Source organism: Bos taurus, chromosome X, assembly GCF_002263795.3.
Source record: "Bos taurus isolate L1 Dominette 01449 registration number 42190680 breed Hereford chromosome X, ARS-UCD2.0, whole genome shotgun sequence".
NCBI lineage: Eukaryota > Metazoa > Chordata > Mammalia > Artiodactyla > Bovidae > Bos > Bos taurus.
In genome coordinates this window covers 89,761,968-89,785,792 of record NC_037357.1, presented here as the reverse complement: position 1 = coordinate 89,785,792, position 23,825 = coordinate 89,761,968, and the positions used below count along the sequence as shown (strand labels likewise).

The 23,825-nt window shown below is 40.3% G+C and overlaps 1 protein-coding gene and 1 long non-coding RNA gene across 7 annotated transcripts in view; one reads left to right on the top strand and one right to left on the bottom strand.

Annotated features, from left to right (window-relative positions):
• The window catches only part of LOC100297099 (P antigen family member 3), a 418,811-nt gene extending 397,974 nt beyond the window's left edge, over positions 1-20,837 (bottom strand). For all 6 annotated transcript variants that reach the window (XM_024988829.2, XM_024988830.2, XM_024988826.2 and 3 more), the window contains exon 1: positions 20,728-20,837. In XM_024988829.2, coding sequence (XP_024844597.1) covers positions 20,728-20,740 — 13 coding nt within the window. In that variant the 5' untranslated portion in view covers positions 20,741-20,837. The remainder of the gene's footprint in view (positions 1-20,727) is intronic.
• On the top strand, positions 612-23,476 carry LOC104970547 (uncharacterized). The gene is made up of 5 exons (XR_817002.4): positions 612-875; positions 1,326-1,516; positions 21,380-21,462; positions 22,382-22,455; positions 22,739-23,476. It is a non-coding gene; the product is annotated as an uncharacterized lncRNA (long non-coding RNA).
• The last annotated feature ends 349 nt before the right edge of the window (positions 23,477-23,825 follow it).

Below are 23,825 nucleotides of genomic sequence, written 5' to 3'. Positions count from 1 at the left end.
AATCAAAAGCTCAGAGTTCTCATTTCTGGGGTGCAGATGCCTACACAGACATTTCACACCCAGGGACTGAAATGCCAGAAAGCTCCAAAAATGCACACCTCGCTATACAGGCACATAGATCCTAGAGGTTCTGTACAAAATCCACTCAGGTCAAATATCCCATCACTCACAATTCTCCCCAAAGGTTCAAGGAGATCAAATGTACCCAAACAGCACCTGTGATATCACACGTAACGATACACAAGCCCAGGCTCCCTGACACAGGTTACTATCTAGGGAGAGACAGCAAGCTCAGAGACCTCTCCCTGGACATGAATTGCATGCATTTATGCGAATGAACGTGTGCTGCCACAAGATCCAGACTGAGGGAGAGCTAAACAAGACTGAAATACCATCATCATGCACAGCCAGTGACTGCACCAAACCTTGCCACTAACCAGGGCAGCTATTCGGTCCCTTTGGGGAAAGCAATAAAACATGGAGAACGATAGCATGCATGCTCTGAAAAGTCGCGCAAGCCAGCCCAGGCATACTCCTATACACAGGCCTCTAGACCTTATTTCCAGCTATGGGATCACAGTGCCTGTCTCAGACAGACAGCCAATCGGAACTACGCAGTAGAGGAAGGAGGGCGAGAGTAGGGGGACTACCGGCGCCGATTCGCGCCCAGGAAGAGGCAATTCTGGCAATCACGCGGTGACCAGTCAATGACCAGAACGCTTCCCTGAGGCCATACCCCAAACTGGCAGCCAATCTCTCGCTCCATAGCCGTCCCCACCTGGATGTAACCATGAAGAAACGAAGGGGTGGAGTTGGAAAAGGGACGAAGACATTTGCCACTTAATACCGGTGTCCACTCAGACTCGCATGCACTGGTAAGACAGAGTGGAGCGAATGGGGATGGATCCCGTGGCACCATGAGTGCCTCCGGGGGGAACTGTGGTCGATGCCCGACGCGGTGTAAAGGGACTCTCTGTGTTGTCACACGCCCTCTCCCAATGGTACCTTTCATAGTGGGTGGTTTTACCGCTACCCCTGCGTGGCGCATCCCAGGAGAGAACTATTTCATCTCGCGCGCCCCTTGGTGGTGAGAATGGGGAACAGCATATGTAGATACCGGTGGACGATTCCAGGATAATAGCAAAGGGTGGAAGGGCAAAGTTAGGATGAAAACCCTATCGATTTCTGCAATCTTGGACTCAGAGAAAAGTGTTCATAAACTGAGGATTGATTCTCTGTAGTGACCACTATTGTAACAGGGATCATTGAACGCATTTTCTCTGTGTTGGGCATTGTACTTGTTTGTGCTTTCTTGTTTAATACAGAATAGGTCTCATGAAAGCCAGCCACAGTCCCCCAGCGGGCAGGAGAGAGAAAGCTTCGGACTGAGATCTGAAGGCCTGGCGTGGGGAAGGCCTCTGTCGTCGAGTGCGAGTAATACGTGAAAAGGACAACAAGACCTTCCATTCTGTTCGGAAAGGGATCATCTCCAAGGGGACCCACAAACACCGCATAGGTGAGATAAAGACCATGACTTCGTCACCATCTTGTCATCCCTGAATATGTTCCCTAGCAGAATCCTCAGCCTGTCTAGCTGTGCCTCTCCCAGCAAGTTTAAATTTGTTAATTCATTCCGTCATTCATTCATTCATTCTCTCCAAAGTATGTATCAAGCACAACTATGTGTGTTAGGAAAGAGAAAGTCAACCTCGGCTTCATGGAACTTACATTGTACTTGGATCATACAACCCTAAAAGATAAGTAATTTATCAGGTGTTCGTAACTGCTGTGATTAAAATTTAACTGGGATAGTGAAATAGAGAGCAGGGATCATATCTAGAAAGAGTGGTCAAGGAAGTTCTTTCTAAGTTTGTGACATTTGAGCAAAAGCTTAGAGGGGATGCTTATCTGGAAAAGAATCCCAGACAGAGGTAAGGCCAGTGGAAAAATTAGGGAGTGGTGCTCGGTATAGTGTGTATGACAACAGTGAGGAAGGCTATGTGACTATCACAGCTTGATGGAGGGAGAACCAGGAAATCCGATAAGAGAGGTAATGAGGGGCAGATCCCATAGGGCCTTCTTTCAGAGGCCCAGATAACACAATGATTGTTGAGGAGCTCTTGATTTACCCCAGGAAAACCACAGGCCCTAAAACAAACATGGGAAATAGATGGGGAAACAGTGGAAACAGTGTCAGACTTTATTTTTGGGGGCTCCAAAATCACTGCAGATGGTGACTGCAGCCATGAAATTAAAAGACACTTACTCCTTGGAAAAAAAGTTATGACCAACCTAGATAGTATATTCAAAAGCAGAGACATTACTTTGCCAACAAAGATCTGTTTTGTCAAGGCTATGGTTTTTCCAGTGGTCATGTATGGATTCAAGAGTTGGACTGTGAAGAAAGCTGAGCACTGAAGAATTGATGCTTTTGAACTCTGGTGTTGGAGAAGACTCTTGAGAGTCCCTTGGACTGCAAGGAGATCCAACCAGTCCATCCTAAAGGAGATCAGCCCTGGGTGTTCTTTGGAAGGAATGATGCTAAAGCTGAAACTCCAATACTTTGGCCACCTCATGCGAAGAGTTGACTCATTGGAAAAGACTCTGATGCTGGGAGGGATTGGGGTCAGGAGGAGAAGGGGGCAACAGGGGATGAGATGGCTGGATGGCATCACTGACTCGATGGACGTGAGTCTGAGTGAACTCTGGGAGTTGGTGATGGACAGGGAGGCCTGGCATGCTGCAATTCATGGGGTCACAAAGAGTCGGACACGACTGAGCAACTGAACTGAAGGAGTATCATTGCACTGTAAAAAGGGGTGAAGCTTTAAGTTTTGTTTATTTTTTTTTTAATATTAGCTAATATTTATTGAATACCTGCTTCAGGATGGGTTACACCAGGCATTTTCCATGTTCTTTCCTGTTCCACACCAGCAGCAGGTTCAGCATGATGTGGTGATCAGAGAAGGTAGGAAAGCTTCAGGTTTACATCCATCCTCTTGCCTCTCCAGCATTCTCTCCCAATGAGGTGCTAAACATATTCACAGCTGGGTCCTGGCAGTCAGTCCTCAGGCCTCGTATGTCCCTTTCTTGCCAGCTCAAGGAGGGGATACAGCTTTAAGTGCTTATCTTTAAGTCTCACTATTATACTAAATAGTTTGCTGCCTTCCCAGTTGGCGCTAGTGGTAAAGAACCAGCCTGCCAATGCAGGAGACATAAGAGATGCTAGTTCGATCCCTGCATTGTGAAGATCCCCTGGAGAAGGGAATGGCTACCCACTCCAGTATTCTTGCCTGGGAATTCCCGTGGACAGAGGAGCCTGGCTGACTACAGTCAATAGGGTCACAGAGTCGGTCGTGACTTACCACACACACTGTAAACATTTTCCGGTAGTGGCTGAAACAAGCTATGTTTTGAAAGCAGTGTGTCAGTGCTCTCCAGACGCAGTTGCTTCAGATCCCTGTCAATGTTCACATTTCTTTCTCTCCCTATTTCATTTTAGCTATTATGGTGGACATGTAATTTCACTGTGATTTTAGTTTGTATTTCCTGATGACTAAAGATGTCACATGAGTGTTGAGCACTAATTCATAATATTTATTTTCCACTTGGTTATTTTTTTCTTTGTAAAATGACTGTCCAAGCCTTTTGCTTATTCTCATTGGGTTGTTTGCCTTTCTCATAGGCATTCGTGGAAGTTCCTTAGATATTCTGCATATGAGTTCTTTTCTGGCGGGGGAGAATGTATCTTTTCCCACTCAATAGGTAGTATATTCACAACTCTGGTGCCTTACATTAGCAGAGGACCCTAATTTAATTAATTTGGTATTATGAATCTTTTCTTTTTCTTAGTGTTTTTGATTCCTGTTTAAGAAAACTATGCCTACTCTGAAGCATAAGAATATCACCGTATACTATTCATAGAAACTTAACTGCTTTATCTTTCATATTTTGATCAAAGATTCAGCAGCCTGATGTAACCAAGGGTCCAATGTTAATTTTTCCATGTGAATACCCAATTGGTGCTTAACAGCATCATTTTTCTTCTTTGAATCACAGTGCCTTCTTTGTAGTAAATCGGGTGAGCTTCTATGGGTGGGTCTATTTCTTGAATCTCTACTCTGTTCTTTTGGCCTATTTTACTGTCCTGGTGGCAATATGTCACTGTCTTAATTACTAGTGTTTTGCAATAAATGTTGATTTCTGGCAGTGAAATCCTGGCAGTGAACCTTCTTCAGCAGGGTTCTTCATGACTATCTTGGATGTTTGTGGTCCACTGAAATTCTGTATAAATGTTAGAATCAGTTTACCCCCAAAATCAAAAATTTTAAAGAGAATGTGTGTCTTTAAAATCTCACATGCAATGTATTTCTTCAAAGTGAACCATGGAACAACAAATACACTTGAACCTCATTGCTCAGGCTATTTCTGTTACAAAGAACACAGATCAATTCCTGACAAGTAGACTGTCCACTAGCATGCAAGCAACAGTCATCCCATCTCTTTCTCTGCCTTGCCCTGTATTGCTGATGCTAGAATCTCGATACCTAAATGTCCCAGGATGCCTTGAAGGTGGTGGTTCCACAGCTTCTTAGGTGATGCTAATCATATGAACTTCTGTAGGATTTGGGAAGTAGAAACTATTTTCATTCCTCCCAGAAGTGGTCACAGATGCATGCGTTTGGTCAGGTGTGAATGTTTGCAGTGGCTTTAGAACTCCCCTGATAATATCTGCCTCAAGATTGCAGTGGTTTCTTGCAGTTGCCTGACCAGGTGTATCTCACTGGTCTCCAGACCCACTGTGATTTCCACGATGCTTGTAGATTCAGAAGACTTAATCATCTTTCATTATTATTTTCCTTACTGATATTGGACATTATAGTTTAATGATAACAAATGAATTAGTGATAACAAGACTTTGCTGTTCTATATCAGCGACATCCCACTCAAAATACACAAGGTTTATCTGATTGACTAGGAAGTATGTCTATTCCTGGGGAAGTTTGGCAAGAGACACAACTCCTGAGCTTAAGTGACTACCTAGTACCTTATAAGACCACGGCAAGAATGAAATGCATTCTATTAGTAATGTGAGTAAAGATAGCACTAAAATAAAACTAACAATAATATGATTATGGGTGCATTTTTCCCCCTCAACATTCATATTTTGAAGTCTTAACCTCTGATACCTCAGAATGTGATTGTATTTCATATAGGGCCTTTAAAGTAGTCATGAAGTTAAATTGAAGTCATTAAAGTGGGCCTTAAAGTAAAATGACTGGTGTCCTTATAAAATAATAGAACACAGACACGTACAGAGGGAAGACCATTGAAGAAACAGGGAGAAGTCAGCCATCTACAAGCCAAGGAGAGGTCTTAGAAAAAAATAAACTCTACTAACAACTTGATTTCAGATTTCTAGTCTTCAGACTTGTAGGAAAATAAATTTCTCTTGTTTAAATCATTCAGTCTCTGATACTTTGCTATGGAAGCCTGAGCAAATGAATGCACATACTTTTTGTGCCTTTCAGGATGCAAGTGTTAATATATATATATATATATATATATTTTGCTATTACTCATAGTATAAATAATAATAAAATGACCATATTGTAGTGCCAATCTGAGCCACTGTGAAATCAGAAATCTTTAAACACACACTGAATTATTTATCTTAAATTAATGACCATGAAAGAATTGCTTCTAACTCTTACTTTCATCCTACCTATACTACTACATTACTCTTCCACAATCACTAGCAAACTTCCTCCATTCTAATGACCTCCCTGCAATAATTCATGAAAAAGCTGGAAGTAATCAGGTTAGACTTCTCAGAGCTTTCTAAGCCTAATATACCTGACTTTGCTCAGGAATTTTCTGCCACCCCTTCTGCCTACATGCTCCTGACAGCACCCAGTCCCTCATGTCTGTTCAGGATCCCATGTCTTTTATTAATACTTTCTCAGGGACTTTGCTCCTGCAATTATCACTCCTCTCACCTGAACCATCAACTACTTCTGTATTTGAACATTCTCTAATCTGGAGTTGTGGGGAGAAATATACCTTCTTCCCATACTTCCATCTGTGGCTACTTGCCCTTTTACCTGTTGTTCTTCATAGCATATTACTCAACTTATTCTGAGACCATTGTCTTCAAGCTATTTCAATAAACATGATCCCCCCAATAGATATGATTATCAAAATTAGGTAGAAAAACAAATTAAGTAGAAAGCTTAAAATAATTTTGAAGAAAAATTATGTTAGAGTACTCACTCTATCTGATTTCAAGACTTACTATAAAGCTATAGTAATCAAGACAGTGTGATATTGACCAAAAAATCAACAGAGTCTAGTAATAGACACATACATATATGATACATCAATTTTCAACAAAGATGCAAAGATGATGCAAACTAGAAGACAAGCTTTTCAACAAATAGTTTTTGTGTAATTGGATTCCATAAGAACAAAAATAAACATTTATTTATAACTACCACCACATAGAAAAGTTAATGCAATGTGTATCATAGAACTAAATGTGACACCTAAAGTTATGAAACTTCTAGGAAAAAACAGAAGAAAATATTTATGGCCTTTAGTTATTGCAGTGAGTTGAATAGTGTGTCTCCAAAACTTATGTTCACCCAGAATCTCAGAATGTCATTTTATTTGGAAATAGAGTCTTTACAGATGTAATTAGTTACGTTAAGATGAAGCCATACTACACCAAGGCGAGCCCTAAATCCAAAGAATGGTGCTCTTACAAGAAAAGAAGCAGACACACAGAAACACAAGTGGAGGGGAAAACACCATGCGAAAATGGTGAAGACTGAAGCGATGCACCCATAATCCAAGTAACAACAAGTCTTGCCAGCAGAAGCTAAGAGAGAGGCATGGAACAGATTCCCCCTCAGAGCAACCAAAAGGAACCAACTGCCAACATCTTGATTTGGGACTTCTGGCCTGAGGAACTGTAGAGAATAACTTACTGCTGTTTTAAGCCACCAAATTTGGAAAATTTGTTAGGACAGCCTTAACAAACTAATATACTTAGTGAAAGAATTCTTAGATAAGACATTACAAGCACAATGCATACAAGAAAAATTTATACATTGGACTTCAAGTATTGCTCTTGAGACACATGGTTAAAAGAAAGAAAGAGAAGCCACATAGAGGGAAAAAATATTATAAAAACACCTATTTGATAAAGGATTGATTCCAGAACATACAAAACCCCTCAAATCTCAAGAATAAGAAAATAGGACTTCCCTGGTGGTCCAGTGGTTAAGAACACACCTGTCAATGCAGGGGACACGGGTTCAAACCCTGTCCGGGAAGATTCCACATGCTGCGGTCAACTAGGTGCTTGCACCAAAGTACTACCAAAGCACGAGATGCCCTAGAACCCATGCTCGGCAACAAGAGAAGCCACCACAATAAGAAACGCACACTGCAGATGAGTAGCCCTTGCTCTCTATAGCTAGAGAAAGCCTGCATGCAGCAAGGAAGACCTAGTGCAGCCAAAAATAAATACATAAATAAATCATTGGAAAAGAATGTTTATACAAGAAAGAATAAAAATAAACTAATTACAAAGTCAGCCAAAGATTTGAATACTTTAACAATGATGTAGGGATGGCAAATACACATGTGAAAAGGTATCAGTATTATAAATCATGAGGGAAATGCAAAGCAAAACCACAATGATATACCTCCACACACCTTTTCTAATAGCTAAAATGAAAAGGAAAAACCTTTGACAGGATCAGTTGCTGGTTAGGATACAGTGTAACTGGAATCCTCATATTGCCTGTGGGGATGCAAAATGATACAGCTGGTTTGGAAAATAGTTTCACAGTTTCTTGTGAAGTTAAACACATATTTACTATATGACCCAATGATTCTACTCCCAGGTATTTATCAAAAATAATGAAAACTTTTGTCCACACAGAACCTGTAGGTGGTTATTTATGGTGGTTTTATTCCTGGGTGGCACATTCGGTAAAGAATGTGCCTGCAAGCTGGGAGACCTGGGTTCAGTCAATGGGTTGGGAAGATCTCCTGGAAAGGGGAATGGCACCCACTCCAGTATTCTTACCTGGAGAATCCCATTGACAGAGGAACCTGGCTGCCTACATAGAGTCCATGGGATAGCAAAGAGTCAGACACGACTGAGCATCTAACACTTTCACAAACTTTATTCATAATCACCAAAAACTGAAAACAACTCAAGTGTTCTTCAGCTGGTGAGTGGATGAACAAAGTATATTCTATCCATAACAGGAAAATAACTACTAGCGATAAAAAGAAACAAACTACTTGCATATGCAACAGCATGGATGAATCTCAAATGCATTATGCAGCATGCAAAAAGCCAGACTCAAGCAGTTATTCACTGCATGTTTTCATTTCTATGCCATCTTGCAAAAGGCAAAACTGTACAGGTTGAGAATAGGTTGGTGATGTCCAGGGCCAGGAGCTCAGGAGGGAATTTAAAACGGCAAGATTTTTTTTCAGGAGATGGAACTAATCTGTATCTTGATTGCAGTGGTGGTTACATTCTGTGCATTTATCAGAACCCATAAAATTGGAAACCAGAAAGAGTGAATTTTTCTGTTTTTGAATTATGCTTCAATAGTAAAACTAAGAAGACATAGATTGAATTGTGGCACTGCAGAGTGACTCAGGAGCAACCCAGCTGATAGAACTCCCACTTCCAAGGATCTGTGCCAACAAACACAAGTTGTGCTCAGAACCATGCGATCTTTATTCTAGAACAGCTGAGAGTGTTGGAAGATGTGATCAGAAAGAAAATGTAATTAGATTGTGTTCAGATCAGATCAGTCGCTCAGTTGTGTCCGACTCTTTGCGACCCCATGAATCGCAGCACGCCAGGCCTCCCTGTCCATCACCAACTCCCGGAGTTCACCCAGACTCATGTCCATCGAGTCAGTGACGCCATCCAGCCATCTCATCCTCTGTCGTCCCCTTCTCCTCCTGCCCCCAATCCCTCCCAGCCTCAGAGTCTTTTCCAATGAGTCAACTCTTCGCATGAGGTGGCCAAAGTACTGGAGTTTCAGCTTTAGCATCGTTCCTTCCAAAGAAATCCCAGGGCTGATCTCCTTCAGAATGGACAGGTTAGATCTCCTTGCAGTCCAAGGGACTCTCAAGAGTCTTCTCCAACACCACAGTTCAAAAGCATCAATTCTTCAGCACTCAGCCTTCTTCACAGTCCAACTCTCACATCCATACATGACCACAGGAAAAACCATAGCCTTGACTAGATGGACCTTTGTTGGCAAATTAATGTCTCTGCTTTTGAATATGCTATCTAGGTTGGTCATAACTTTCCTTCCAAGGAGTAAGTGTCTTTTAATTTCATGGCTGCAGTCACCATCTGTAGTGATTTTGGAGCCAGAAAAATAAAGTCTGGGACTGTTTCCACTGTTTCCCCATCTATTTCCCATGAAGTGATGGGACCGGATGCTATGATCTTAGTTTTCTGAATGTTGAGCTTTAAGCCAACTTTTTCACTCTCCACTTTGACTATCATCAAGAGGCTTTTGAGTTCCTCTTCACTTTCTGCCATAAGGGTGGTGTCATCTTCATATCTGAGGTTATTGATATTTCTCCAGGCAATCTTGATTCCAGCTTGTGTTTCTTCCAGTCCAGCATTTCTCATGATGTACTCTGCATATAAGTTAAATAAACAGGGTGACAATATACAGCCTTGACGAACTCCTTTTCCTATTTGGAACCAGTCTGTTGTTCCATGTTCAGTTCTAACTGTTGCTTCCTGACCTGCATACAAATTTCTCAAGAGGCAGATCATGTGGTCTGGTATTCCCATCTCTTTCAGAATTTTCCACAGTTTATTGTGATCCACACAGTCAAAGGCTTTGGCATAGTCAATAAAGCAGAAATAGATGTTTTTCTGGAACTCTCTTGCTTTTTTGATGATCCAGCGGATGTTGGCAATTTGATCTCTGGTTCCTCTGCCTCAGAAGTTCACGGTTCACATATTGCTGAAGCCTGGCTTGGAGAATATTGAGCATTACTTTACTAGCGTGTGAGATGAGTGCAATTGTGCGGTAGTTTGAGCATTCTTTGGCATTGCCTTTCTTTGGGATTGGAATGAAAGCGGACCTTTTCCAGTCCTGTGGCCACTGCTGAGTTTTCCAAATTGTGTTACCTTGGAGAAATAGGTTTCAACCTTCAACTTTGGTAAGCCAGTAATAAAGGTTTGGTTCAAGAAACATGTGTCAAATGGAGGAAGTAGTGAAAAACTTAGCAATGATTGTTACCAGTACCACTAAATCAGAGACCTCTAATCCACAACTCCTGCAAATACTTGTCTTGTGAGTTCTGGAATTTCAGATGTTCAGGGCCTTAAATCACGTGAAGTTTCTATAACTGAGCCGACTGGAGGATGACTCCTTTAAGAATTCATCACAGGATTTTTTTAAATTTATTTTTAATTGAAGGATAATTGCTTTACAGTATTGTGGTGGATTCTAGCAAGCAACAACATGAATCAGCCATAGGTTTACCCTTGTCCCCTCCTACTTGAATATCCCTCCCACCTCCCTCCCCATCCCACCCCTCGAGGTTGTTACGGAGCCCTGGTTTGAGTTCCCTGAGTCATACAGCAAATTCTCGTTGGCTACCTATTTTATATATAGCAATGTATGTTTCCGTGTACTCTCTCCATCTCTCCATCACCCTTCTCCTTCCTGATATGGTGTTTTTTCCCCTAGTTTCTAAAGGAATCTCCATACTGTTCTCCACTGTGGCTGTATCAATTTACATTCCCACCCACAGTGCAAGAGGGTTCCCTTTTCTCTACATCCTCTTCAGCATATACTATTTGTACATTTTGTAATGATGGGCATTCTGACTGGATGGCCATTCGGACCAGAATGGGAAAGACTAGAGATCTCTTCAAGAAAATTAGAGATACCAAGGGAACATTTCATGCAAAGATGGGCTTGATAAAGGACAGAAATGGTATGGACCTAACAGAAGCAGAAGATATTAAGAAGAGATGGCAAGAATACACAGAAGAACTGTACAAAAAAGATCTTCATGACCAAGATAATCACGATGGTGTGATCACTGACCTAGAGCCAGACATCCTGGAATGTGAAGTCAAGTGGGCCTTAGAAAGCATCACTATGAACAAAGCTAGTGGAGGTGATGGAATTCCAGTTGAGCTATTTCAAATCCTGAAGGATGATGCTGTGAAAGTGCTGCACTCAATATGCCAGCACATTTGGAAAACTCAGCAGTGGCCACAGGACTGGAAAAGGTCAGTTTTCATTCCAATCCCAAAGAAAGGCAATGACAAACAATGCTCAAACTACCGCACAATTGCACTCATCTCACATGCTAGTAAAGTAATGCTCAAAATTCTCCAAGCCAGGCTAATACGTGAACCAAGAACTTCCAGATGTTCAAGCTGGTTTTAGAAAAGGCAGAGGAACCAGAGATCAAATTGCCACCAGCCACTGGATCATGGAAAAAGCAAGAGAGTTCCAGAAAAACATCTATTTCTGCTTTATTGACTATGCCAAAGCCTTTGACTTTATGGATCACAATAAACTGTGGAAAATTCTGAAAGAGATGGGAATACCACACCACCTGACCTGCCTCTTGAGAAACCTATATGCAGGTCAGGAAGCAACAGATAGAATTGGACATGGAACAACAGACTGGTTCCAAATAGGAAAAGGAGTATGTCAAGACTGTATATTGTCACCCTGTTTATTTAACTTATATGCAGAGTACATCATGAGAAACGCTGGTCTGGGAGAAGCACAAGCTGGAATCAAGATTGCCGGGAGAAATATCAATAACCTCAGATATGCAGATGACACCACCCTTATGGCAGAAACTGAAGAGGAACTAAAGAGCGTCTTGATGAAAGTGAAAAAGGAAAGTGAAAAAGTTGGCTTAAAGCTCACCATTCAGAAAACTAAGATCATGGCATACGGTCCCATCACTTCATGGCAAATAGATGGGGAAACATTGTAAACAGTGGCTGACTTTATTTTGGGGGCCTCCAAAATCACTGCAGATGGTGATTACAGTCATGAAAGTAAAAGGCACTTACTCCTTGGAAAGAAAGTTATGACCAACCTAGACAGCATATTAAAAGGCAGAGCCATTAATTTGTCGACAAAGGTCCGTCTAGTCAAGGCTATGTTTTTTCCAGTGGCCATGTATGGATGTGAGAGTTGGAGTACAAAGAAAGCTGAGCACTGAAGAATTGATGCTTCTGAACTGTGGTGTTGGAGAAGACTCTTGAGAGTCCCTTTGACTGCAAGGAGATCCAACCAGTCCATCCTAAAGGAGATCAGTCCTGGGCTGTTGAAGCTGAAACTCCAATACTTTGGCCACCTGATGCGAAGAGCTGACTCATTTGAAAAGACCCTGATGCTGGGAAAGATTGAGGGCAGGAGGAGAAGGGGACGACAGAGGAAGAGATGGTTGGGTGGCATCACTGACTCAGTGGACATGGGATTGGGTGGACTCCGGTAGTTGGTGATGGACAGGGAGGCCTGGCATGGTGTGGTTCATGGGGTCGCAAAGAGTCAGACACAACTGAGCAACTGAACTGAACTGAACTTCTGTGTTCTGAGCATTCCCTGGCTGTCCTCTATCATAACTCTCATCATGTTTGTTTTGGCATTATCTTCTGTTGGTTTTCTGCTCACTAGATTGTGAGCTCTTTGATACGTCTTATCCCACATAATTGTAACTATATGTATATAGTTACAATATCTGCCTTTTTAGTCCTGAACCTGAAGCCTGACTCCCAGCATATGCTTAGAGAAGTTTTCTCCCCTCTGAATGATGATGACCCATGCTACTCACAATCAAATATAGCCATTATCAAACCATTAATTTGTTTATTAGAGGTAATGCATTATAAACTGGTGATCAGAGGACAATTCTCTTGACAAATTTCTTTCTTGCAGAGGGGGAATGTACACATTACTTTGTCCAAAAGCTTCTAGTACTAGTATATTATTCCCTACTTTTATGTTCATAATTCTGCACACTCTGCAGCTTTCTCAGATCACCTGTCAGTTAGGGGCTGCATTGACTAATTCACTGAAGTGTTCCCATATATAAAGAGGCTGAAGAATAGACTAGACTGTTGATAAATACTTTTGAATGGATATAATGCTGACAATGTGATTACTATTTTTTTTAATTAATTAATTTTTGGCTGTGCTGGGTCTTCATTTCTTCATGTAGATTTTCTCTAGTTGTGGCACGTGGGAGGTATTTTGTGGTTGTGCTGCATGGGCTTCTCACTGTGGTGGCTTCTCTTGGAGCAGAGCACAGGCTCTAGGGTGTGTGGGCTTTAGAAGTTGAGGCATGCAAGTTCAACAGTTGTGGCATGCAGACTTAATTGCCCTATGACATGTGGAATCTTCCTGGACCTGTGTTTGAACCCGTGTCTCCTGCATTGGCAGACAGATTCTTAATTACTAGATCACCAGGGAAGTCCAACAATGTGATTTTTTTAATGTTTAGCTGGAAAGCTGTATTTGTCAGCTCACGCAGCCAAAACAAAATACCATAAAATGGGTGACTTCAGGAACAGAAATTTATTTTCTCACTGTTTCTTGAGACTGGCAGTCCGAATCAGAATGGCAGCATGGTTGGATTCTGGTGAGAGCTCCATTCCTGGATCATAGATGGATGTCTTCCTGCTGTGTCCTCACATGGCAGTGAGAGAGACAGAGAAAGAGAGAGAGAGAGAAACAGACACAGTGACAAAGACAGAGTGAATACAGTGGCGTTTCTTCTTATGTGAGCCCCACTTTTATGACCTCATCTAGATCTAATGGTCTCCCAAAGGTTTCATCTTCAAATATTATTTCATTGGTGGTTAGGAATTCAACATACAAATTTGGTGGGAGACACAGTTGAGTCCATAGCAGAGGTAGATGTCAACAGCTTTAGGTCACAAAATCAGTATGTAAAAGCAGTGATTATCATTGGATGTGAGAAATTCAGTTAACCTCTTTCACTCTTACAATGAACCTTCTCTTCTAGTTTCTTCCTGCTTCTTGGCTATCCCTCTCACCATTTCCCACCCACCCCCACTTAGGTCCATTCCCTGTGTTTCTCCTTTGCACTTCTTTTCTGTTTATGTGTCTGTCTGATCCACCAGTGTGATAGTCCCATCATCCACCTCACCTCACTGGCCTTGTTATTTCAAGCCATTTTGCAGATACATCCTGAAACATGTTGGGAATCAATGTATGTGTACTAAATGAAGGAATATTTTCTAATGACTGACAGGAAAAGCATCTCCTTCATGTAGGACTCAGTATTATAGGTGTCATATTTGTAGCACCATACATAAAGCCTTGTGTTTTGTTCCAGACAGTGCAGGGGTGTGGTTCTGTCTTCATGCCCTGGTGCCCTTGCATGTCCCCACTTATGCTACGTAGGCAAGGCTAAACTGCTGGCTGACTTGAATCTTGGCAGAAAACCTTCTGATTGCTCTTGCAGCAAGGGGAGATAAGCAGCCCGGTGAAGACCTGCTACGAGGCAATTTCTCACCTGCCTCCTTATCTAGCTGGAGGCTGACACAAAGTTGTTATTCATCCATCTCTGGTTTCAGTTGAACATAGGATGGTCTCCCTAGCCCCAGCTGAGAGTACAGCCGTGGACTACAGAACTTTTCGTTGGCATAGGGCACACCTGTGGGCTCCTTCCTGGCAGAGAGACCCACTACCCACAGTGCCTGTTACTGAGGCCTTCCAATTCAGTGTCAAACCGGGGGACTAGGGACAAGGCAACTGACACCAGGGTCATATTGCTTCTGCACTGTCTGTAAGGTAGAATCTGAATCCATTCGGGTTCATTGTCTCCTTACTGGCCAAGCCCGTAGAAGGTGACAAGCCTAACTAACAACTGCAGTGGTGCCCTGAGGCCCTGTAGCTCCTGCGCTGTGACTTAGGGACTGGCTGCCTGACTACGTGACAGACTCTGGTGTTGAGTTGCGTGATGTTGCGCGACCAGAATACTGGCTTATTTTCTTTGTCATCACACACAGCAAGGAGCACAGTTTTCACTACATACTGTGACTTAGGGTAGCCTTGTCAGTCCTCATTTACAAACCTACCTTAGAATGGATGCCATGTCTGACACCAGCTACACTGCTATTGAATCAAAATATGTATTTAGACAAAATATGTTCCTTATATAACGATAAGGCTATAAGTTATCCTTATAGTCCACTTGAAATTCAAAATCTGTATCACGTGTGAGAGAATTGTAATTGAAAATGTAAATGAAATTAAAACTTTTGAAAGTGTAAATGAAAAAATGAAATAGAATAAGCCAAATCCATTTGCAATGTAATGCCTACTTCACATGTTATCTTTTTTATTCTTCATAACAAATATTTACTGTAAACTTGTAATTTCCACTTTAGAAATGGGGAAACAGATCCAAAGGATGTAAATACCTTTCTCACCTTCACTCAGTATGTGTCAGAGCCAGTACTGATAGTCTGAGTTATGTCACGTGCTGTGCTTAGTCGCTCAGTCTTGTCCAACTCTTTGCGACCCCATGGACTGTAGTCCGTCAGGCACCTCTATCCATGGGGATTCCTCAGGCAAGAATACTGGAGTGGGTTGCCATGCCCTCCTCCAGCGGATCTTCCCAACCCAGGGATTGAACCCAGGTCTCCCACATTGCAGGCAGATTTTTTTTTACCATCTGAGCCAACAGGGAAGCCTAGATATGTCATGTCATAACCAATAAGGAGACAGAGCAGATAAGACTCAAGTCATTTTGTCTCAGGAAGTTCCCCTCGTCCCTTTCCCTTTTCTTCTAGCTAAGATCTAATCTTTTAAGGCAGTTCCATAACCTAAGGGCTTTGTCACATACTTTTTGGTAAGATGGGATACTCTAACTTAAGTCTCATGGTAGTTGAACCTCAGATTTTCAGTCCTTTTGGACCTGGATTTTCATACCTCTGTAAGGGTGTAACAGCTGCTGTTTATAATCTCCTGTTATTCCCTAAGAAGAGTGAATTCTGAGTCGGTCCTTTGTTGCAGAAATATTTTTTCGGTGTGTGAGGATGCAGATGGGGGCTCAGAGATGTAAGTGTTTTGTTATTATGTAATAATAAGGATATAAGGGAGGAATCAGACAGATGGAGGGCTTCTGAGATCTGACAACTATCAAGGCAATGGAAGATGTTATAGAGAAGAAAAGACATCTGTGGCTTCTCTCTCCCTGCACCCAAAAAACTTGGAAGGCAAGTCAGAAGTGTGTGAAAGATACGTTGCGGCATTTGCCATGGAATTTGACAGCAGTGTTTTTTTTTTTTCCTCTGTCTCCATACAACCTTTAACAATGGCTTTGGCATCCCATTTCTCTGTAGGGTGATACAAGTATATTAAGTTTTAAAAAATGTTTCTCTGTCAATGATTTCATCAGGGACACCATATGACATTTGGGTGGCACATTTTGTAAACCCATTTATTCAAGAGAAGACCAAAGGCTTTTATATGAATTTTTTATATATGGGTATATATATGTATGGATATGTATTAACACATAGATAATTCATAAAGAATATGTCATGACCAAATTTTTTTAACCCTAGAAGTTCAAGATTGGTTTAAATCTATAAGGTTACCAATGTAATCCACCACATTAATAGAAAAATGGAGGGAAAACAATTCTATGATCATCTCAGTTGTTGCACTGTAAGTGTTTGATGAAAATCAATCTATATTAAAGACAGAAAACCAGGAATAAAAGGGAACTTATTCCGAGAAAGTGTATCTGCAAAAAAGCAATGTAAACAGGTTGAAATGGAGAAAATTTTTCATTTCCTGTCAGGAAAAATGCCGACTATCACCTGCTTTAGTCAAGACTATTCTGGCTAGGTTTGTTCAGTGCTGCAAAATGAGAAAAGGTATAAGATTTAAGCCAGTAGAAACTGTTGATATTCAAATATAATAGTATATTTTGAAAAGCAAAAAGAATCTAGATCTAAATTTGTGGAATTAATATGCATATTTAGAGGAATTGTTGGACAGAAAGTCTATATACAAACATTCTATCTCTACATACATCCTCAACTAGACGATAAAAATCGCAACCATGAATTTTCAGTAACATTAAATACCCAGGGATAAATTTAACAAAAAATGTGCAAGTAAAAAATGAAAACATTATTGATGGAAATTTAACGGTCAAATATCCAACATAAGAACAGCATAGATGGTTCCAGTTTATCTTCTTTCAAGCAAATGGTTGCCCTTCACCTATAATATAAACATAACATTAAAGTTACTCAGCAGATGATAGGAGAGGTATACAAAGTTCACTGCAGTTGTAATTTTATAAAATGGACTAAAACAAGAACACTAAGGGCGACCCTTTGGCTTACCTTCAGTTAATCTTCTCTAGAGCTTTTATCAGAGAAGGCAATGGCACCCCACTCCAGTACTCTTGCCTGGAAAATCCCATGGATGGAGGAGCCTGGTAGGCTGCAGTCCATGGGGTCGTGAAGAGTCGGACACGACTGAGTGACTTCACTTTCACTTTTCACTTTCATGCACTGGAGAAGGCAATGGCAACCCACTCCAGTGTTCTTGCCTGGAGAATCCCAGGGACGGGGGAGCCTGGTGGGCTGCCGTCTATGGGGTCGCGCAGAGTCGGACACGACTGAAGCGACTCAGCAGCAGCAGCAGCAGAGCTTTTATAGACTTTTCAGGCATATTACCAGTACTTTTAAAACACAAACAACTCTTCCTAATTATATAAGAAAACAAGGACGCTGACTTCAGAACAAATGAAATCATTTAACCCTATTAAAAGGTAGTTTTCAGTAAAAGGCAAAACTGTGTACACTTTTAGTAAAATATCTAACAACAAAAAACACTCTAAGAAAAACAAAATACCCAAAAAAACCCAAAAAGTCCCAAAAAAGTATCATTTAAATGTTTTGGTTTGAAATAATATTCCAAATATAGGATAGCTAAACAGTTGTTATCTCTGTTATTGCTTAAGTGAAGTAAATAAAAAGCCAGTATTGCATTTGTTTCTTCTCTACTGGGGAAAAGTGTAGAAAATTTCATTTGTTCTAGTTTATCCCTGATATGGTTGTTTTAAGTAGGTCAAGCATTTGTCCCCCTTTTACTTGTGGCCCTCATGTAATTCCAAATGTCTCTCTTCACCTGGAAAGCATTCCAGTTGGTATAATAAATTATGTGCTCACACAAAATTTTAAGTCATTACTATCACTGGCAACATGGTGACATCAAAATGTGAAGCAGAAATAAGACTGTTTCTCACAGCCACACCAAAAAAAAAAAAAAAATAAAGAAAGAAAAGGGGAGAAGAAAAGAAAAGAGAGCAAGAGGGAGTAGGAGTGAGAAAGAAAAGCAAGTAGGAAGAGAGAAAAATCTGGAAAAGCAGATTTTTTGTTTGTTTCTAAATGATAATGGCATTTGAGAAACAACTCTGACCAATTTCAAAACTTCATCCACGGTATTTGTGATGTTTAGTTATTTAGTTACTGTGGCATATGTTAAATAATATTTGTTTATCTAATCTATTAGCCATTTCATCAATATGCTGAAAATATCTGAGTTCAAGATTATGCTCTGTTTTCATTATGTAATATACTAACTGTTAGTGTCCTGTTCATATTTCTTATTATGTGTACTTGGGCTTTGTCCATTTTCTTCACAATTATGTAAACTGAGAGGAATGGACTGGGAATTTGGGCTTGGCAGATACAACAATTACATTCAGAATAGATAAACAACAAGGTCCTACTATACAGGCAACTATGTCCAATCTCTTGTGATAAATCATAATGGAAAAGAATGTTTAAAAATGTATGTGTTAAAAAAAGGTTACATAAACTAGCACATTGTCTTTATTTATTAGTTGAATTTATTTTCCTCTTCCTAACAATTCATACCTGTCTTTTATTAACTATCTTTCTGTTTTTCCCTTAGGTTTATTCTGTTGCTATTTATTTTACCTTTTATATTGGATATAAGATTTTATATTTATGTAATTTGTAATTTATGTATTTTTCTTTTTAAATACCATACATATTTAAGGCTAAGATTTTTCTATGAGGATATTTTAATCATGTTCTGTAGTTACTTGAAAGTAGTCTGAAAGCTGTATTTTCGTGTCTAAATGTTCTAATGGAATGGAACAAAAATGTAAAGTGAAAATATTTAGAAGGCTAAAACACAGTAAATTCTTCCCTAACCATGAAGTTCTTCCTTTAAACCCAGAAACATGTAATTAACAGTCAGCGATTTGGAAAACACTTATGTGAAAGATACTAAGTTGATTACTCAGGAAGTACTAGAGTTACAGACTTTGACCTTCCAAACTGTTTGAATTGATGTCTCAAAGAGGAAAAATAACATATTTGATATAGTTACTGCTACTGCTACTGCTAAGTCACTTCAGTCGTGTCTGACTCTGTGCGACCCCATAGACGGCAGCCCACCAGGCTCCCCCATCCCTGGGATTCTCCAGGCAAGAATACTGGAGTGGGTTGCCATTTCCTTCTCCAATGCATGAAAGTGAAAAGTGAAAGTGAAGTCGCTCAGTCGTCTCCGACTCTTAGCGACCTCATGGACTGCAGCCCACCAGGCTCCTCCATCCATGGGATTTTCCAGGCAAGAGTACTGGAGTGGGGTGCCATTGCCTGGTTATATCATGAGGCTCAGATTTTTATTAGTTCTTTAAGAGTGACAGTGGGATGTATGGCAAAAGCCATCATAGTATTGTAAAGTAATTATCCTCCAAGTAAAATAAGCAAAAAAAAAAAAAAAAACAGACTGACAGTGGGGGCAGGTAGTGTGCTTAGCACGTGTATCTTACTCACACCTGCCTGGAATATCACTGACTACATGCACTCTCTCAACTTGATCAGCCACAGAAACAGGAAACTAGATTATATTTTGCCATTTTATTTCTCAATTGTTTCATGCTTCATTGGGGAAAGGATTTAAAATGCAATTATTTTTTTAAGAGTTAGAGAATTCAGAATTTGAGAGAATTTAACAAACATCAAGCAGATTGTTGGCTCATTTTCTTAAGTAACAATGAAATCTCAATTCACCTGTTATAATTTGACTCAAGATGATATTTTATGATAAATAAGTCATGAAAAACAGAGGATTCTTCTATGCATTCCATCAAACAGAACCAGAGAATGCAAAAATTAGCATGAAAAATTAGCATTTTAGTATATCTGATTTGAGTTCACAACTTCTATGACTAAAGTTGAGTTTAGAAGTTAAGGGATTTCACAAAATCACACACATTATGCTCAAGCTGGTACTAGAACCTACTTGGATGCCTAAGCATATTTCAAATAAACCGATATTTATTACAAATGCATTACATATTTGTTACAAGCAGAAATTATAAAAGAATCTGAAAATTATTAGCTGTTGCTTAAAGTACTAATACAAGAGAAGAAAACGGTTTCCTATTTTCAATTCGATATGGCTTTGATCCTGTCTGTTTCTTTATTTGAAAGTCTGTAAGTCAGGCACTCAGGCATCTGGGGTCTGAACTATCTTTCAAAGAATATGTGAACTCTGTTATTAAAATAATAGTAATGCTTCCTCTATATTATAAAATATATAATACTCCAAAAAACAGAAACCACATAAATTACTTTCTGAATGGATGACATACCTGCTTCTGGCATTTCAACAGGCTCTGTATTTGATGCAACCTCCTCCCTGACATCAGGACCATCTCCACCTTTACCCCCAGTCTTTGCCACAGCCAATTCCTGGAGATCAATTTCCATGTCAGAATCTTTTTTAAAAAATGATGTATGGCAAAACCAATACAATAAAAAATAATAATAATAAATAAATAATGTATCAATTCAGCTGTAAAGTATACAATATAAACAAGGGAGTGATAATATTCATTCCCTCAGTGTTATGAATTAAAAGACAGGCTAGTGTGGTGAAAATGTGATGAATAAGAATCTCAGGAGCATTATTTCAGGAATATGATGCTGGGAAAAAAGAGAAGAAGAATTTTCCGAATGTTATTACCATTTTCCTTTTCCAGGATTGTCCTCAGACAACTTAGTTGCCCCCCTCTCTTTGTCTTGAAAACAAGGGAAATTTTGACCCACCACACTAAGCCGCAAACTGTACTTTCCTCAGTTTTTTAGGAACTGTCTGCAGTCATTTTCTAATGTTTCCTTTCCTCCTCTTACTGCTTGTATCATAATGCATGAAACAGACATACACTTTACCACCAGAGGCATCCTTCTCCTTCTCTTCATCACGATTCACTGGATCCTCTCCATTTACTTCCTTCTTTCCAGGTGTGATATCCTGAATCTCAGCTGGTGGTTCCTATCGTTGAGGTTGCTCAACACTGGGCTGCTGGTCCTAGTAGAGTGTGCATGTAAGTAAAAACTTCTGTTGTTAATACATCTAATAACATAAATTACATGATACACATATATATCTAGTCATAAGTAAATCTAACAATATTTTTCCAACACAATTCTATGTACTTACATTTAATAAAGTTACTCTTCCCACAAGAGAAGAGTTAGCTCCCATAAGAGTTATCCAGAAAGACTTTGGAAGCTATTTAAAAATATGTTGGGATGGAAGTATGCAGCCTGTTGTTGATAAGCAGGAGAAGGAAGCCACTGGCATATTTCCAGGGAATTTAACAACATACTCATCCAGACAAAACCAGACTGTAATATATCTGGATCAATATTACTTCTTAAGACCAACTGTCACCCTTTATCAGCATGGAAGACTTTTATTACTGCATCTGTACTACTTAATTTCATTTTCTCAAAAATAATTTTGTGCTAATAGAAAACATCAAATGGTAAAATACTCGCAACCACAGGTTCATCCAGCTGGGAGGAATCTTGATCTATAGGTCCCAGTGTTGATGCCATTTGCCCACTCGTATTTCTCTCTGAAAGTAGAATACTGTGATTTAGAAAATGTATTTAAGAGTACAGCTGTATTTGATCACTTTTATGACCGAATGTTAACTTATTATTTTTTAAAAACGTAAAAATACTTTCAAAACAAAACTCTGGTTAAGTATGAGTGTACATGCATTCCAATTACACCAAATACAGTTGCTTGCAAAGCCATTTGTATCTTTGTTAAGCTGGCAGAGAAATCAACTTAAGGTACACAGGAAGACAGAATTTTTGTGAGGAAGTTTGATTTCACAACTGAATTCTCCATCATGAAGATATTTAGTAAAATACTGCTAGGAATTTAAAAATTCAGGGTTATTGCTTTGTCACACTCTAATTTACCAGACTTATTTTCCCCAACCCCCTTAGCATTGTGGGAACATGGAGAAAGGCTCAATCTTTACAGCCTGACTACGGCGATTTTCTCAGAGTCTATGGCTGAGGTGAGTCTGCATACAAAGCAACCGGTCCACTTCTCTCTTGGCACCTTGCCACATAACTCGGGATACAGTCACAACTCCACCGTGGTCTGGTTTCTAGGCCTTTCGTTAATCGCCCACCCCGCCCCCTGCCCAGGTCCCACTGCTGGCTCCAGATTCTGTGCTCTGTCCTGAGTCCCAGGGCCCCAGTGAACCAGATATCTCAAATAGCACCCGCAAGTCTCCCCCCGCCATCATCTGACCCCCTGCCCTTCTCTGTCCACCGCCCTTCCTCTCCCATCACCAGGACAAGAACTATGGCACCGTGACACCTGTGAGGAGAAAGATGACAACCTCGTGGGCCTTCCTTTTCAATGGCCCCATATTGCAATGTCCAACCAGCCCAAAACTCACTGGCTCCCCCTCACACGTACTCACACAACTCCAGACAGGACAGATATGTGGACTTACCTGGTAAGTCTCAAGTAGTGAGAAAGAATTGAGACAGAATAAACATGTCCATCTGAGGCCTAACGCTCCTCATAGAATGTGCTCAGGAAGGTGCATGTGCAGCAAGGGAGTTCACACACCCTGCGCACACCTGAGTTGGGCGTGTGCAGTGCGGGTGAGGTTTTCCCGCCACTGAGGTAGACTCCTGGAACCGCACCATCTCTGGAGGATGAGAAAGGGGCTTGAAGACTATATTTTTTTCCTTCCAGGGCAGTCTTTCTTATGCATCCACGACCTGTGGTGATAGGTAGTCCCAGGTTACCCTTAGTGGAGAATGTGTCTCAGAAAGACAGTCATGACAGAAATAGATATTACGTTTTTTAATACCTATTTTTATACATGCTCTGATGAACCATTTCCTTCTCTGCTTCTGGGATTTCTGTCATGCTTACCATGGCTTTACTCACCTCCATGGAATAAATACATACCTCTGTTTCCTTTTTTTGCTTGGAGCACTGAACAATTAAATCTATGAACTGGTAACTGAGTTCTCTGAATATATCTGTGGTTCCTATACAATATTGTTCTTTTAGCATCGGACTTTACTTTCGCCACCAGACACATCCACAACTGGGCATTGTTTGCACTTTGACTTAGCCTTTTCAGTCATTCTATAGCTATTTCTTCACTCCTCTCCAGTAAAATATTCTTCTTTTTATTCTAACTGGAATTTTCATACTTATTAGGAGTTTTCACTTCTAGTATAGAAATACTGTTGAGTTTTGTATATTGAAACTGGTGATGATTCCATGGGTGTATACACAGCTTTTTACATGTCACACATACCACAATAAAGTTGTTAAAAAAAAAACAAAACAGAAATGGAAGCAAACTAAAGGCATTTTGAAATTTAAAAAAGAAACAAAAAAACTCAGGGAATTTGT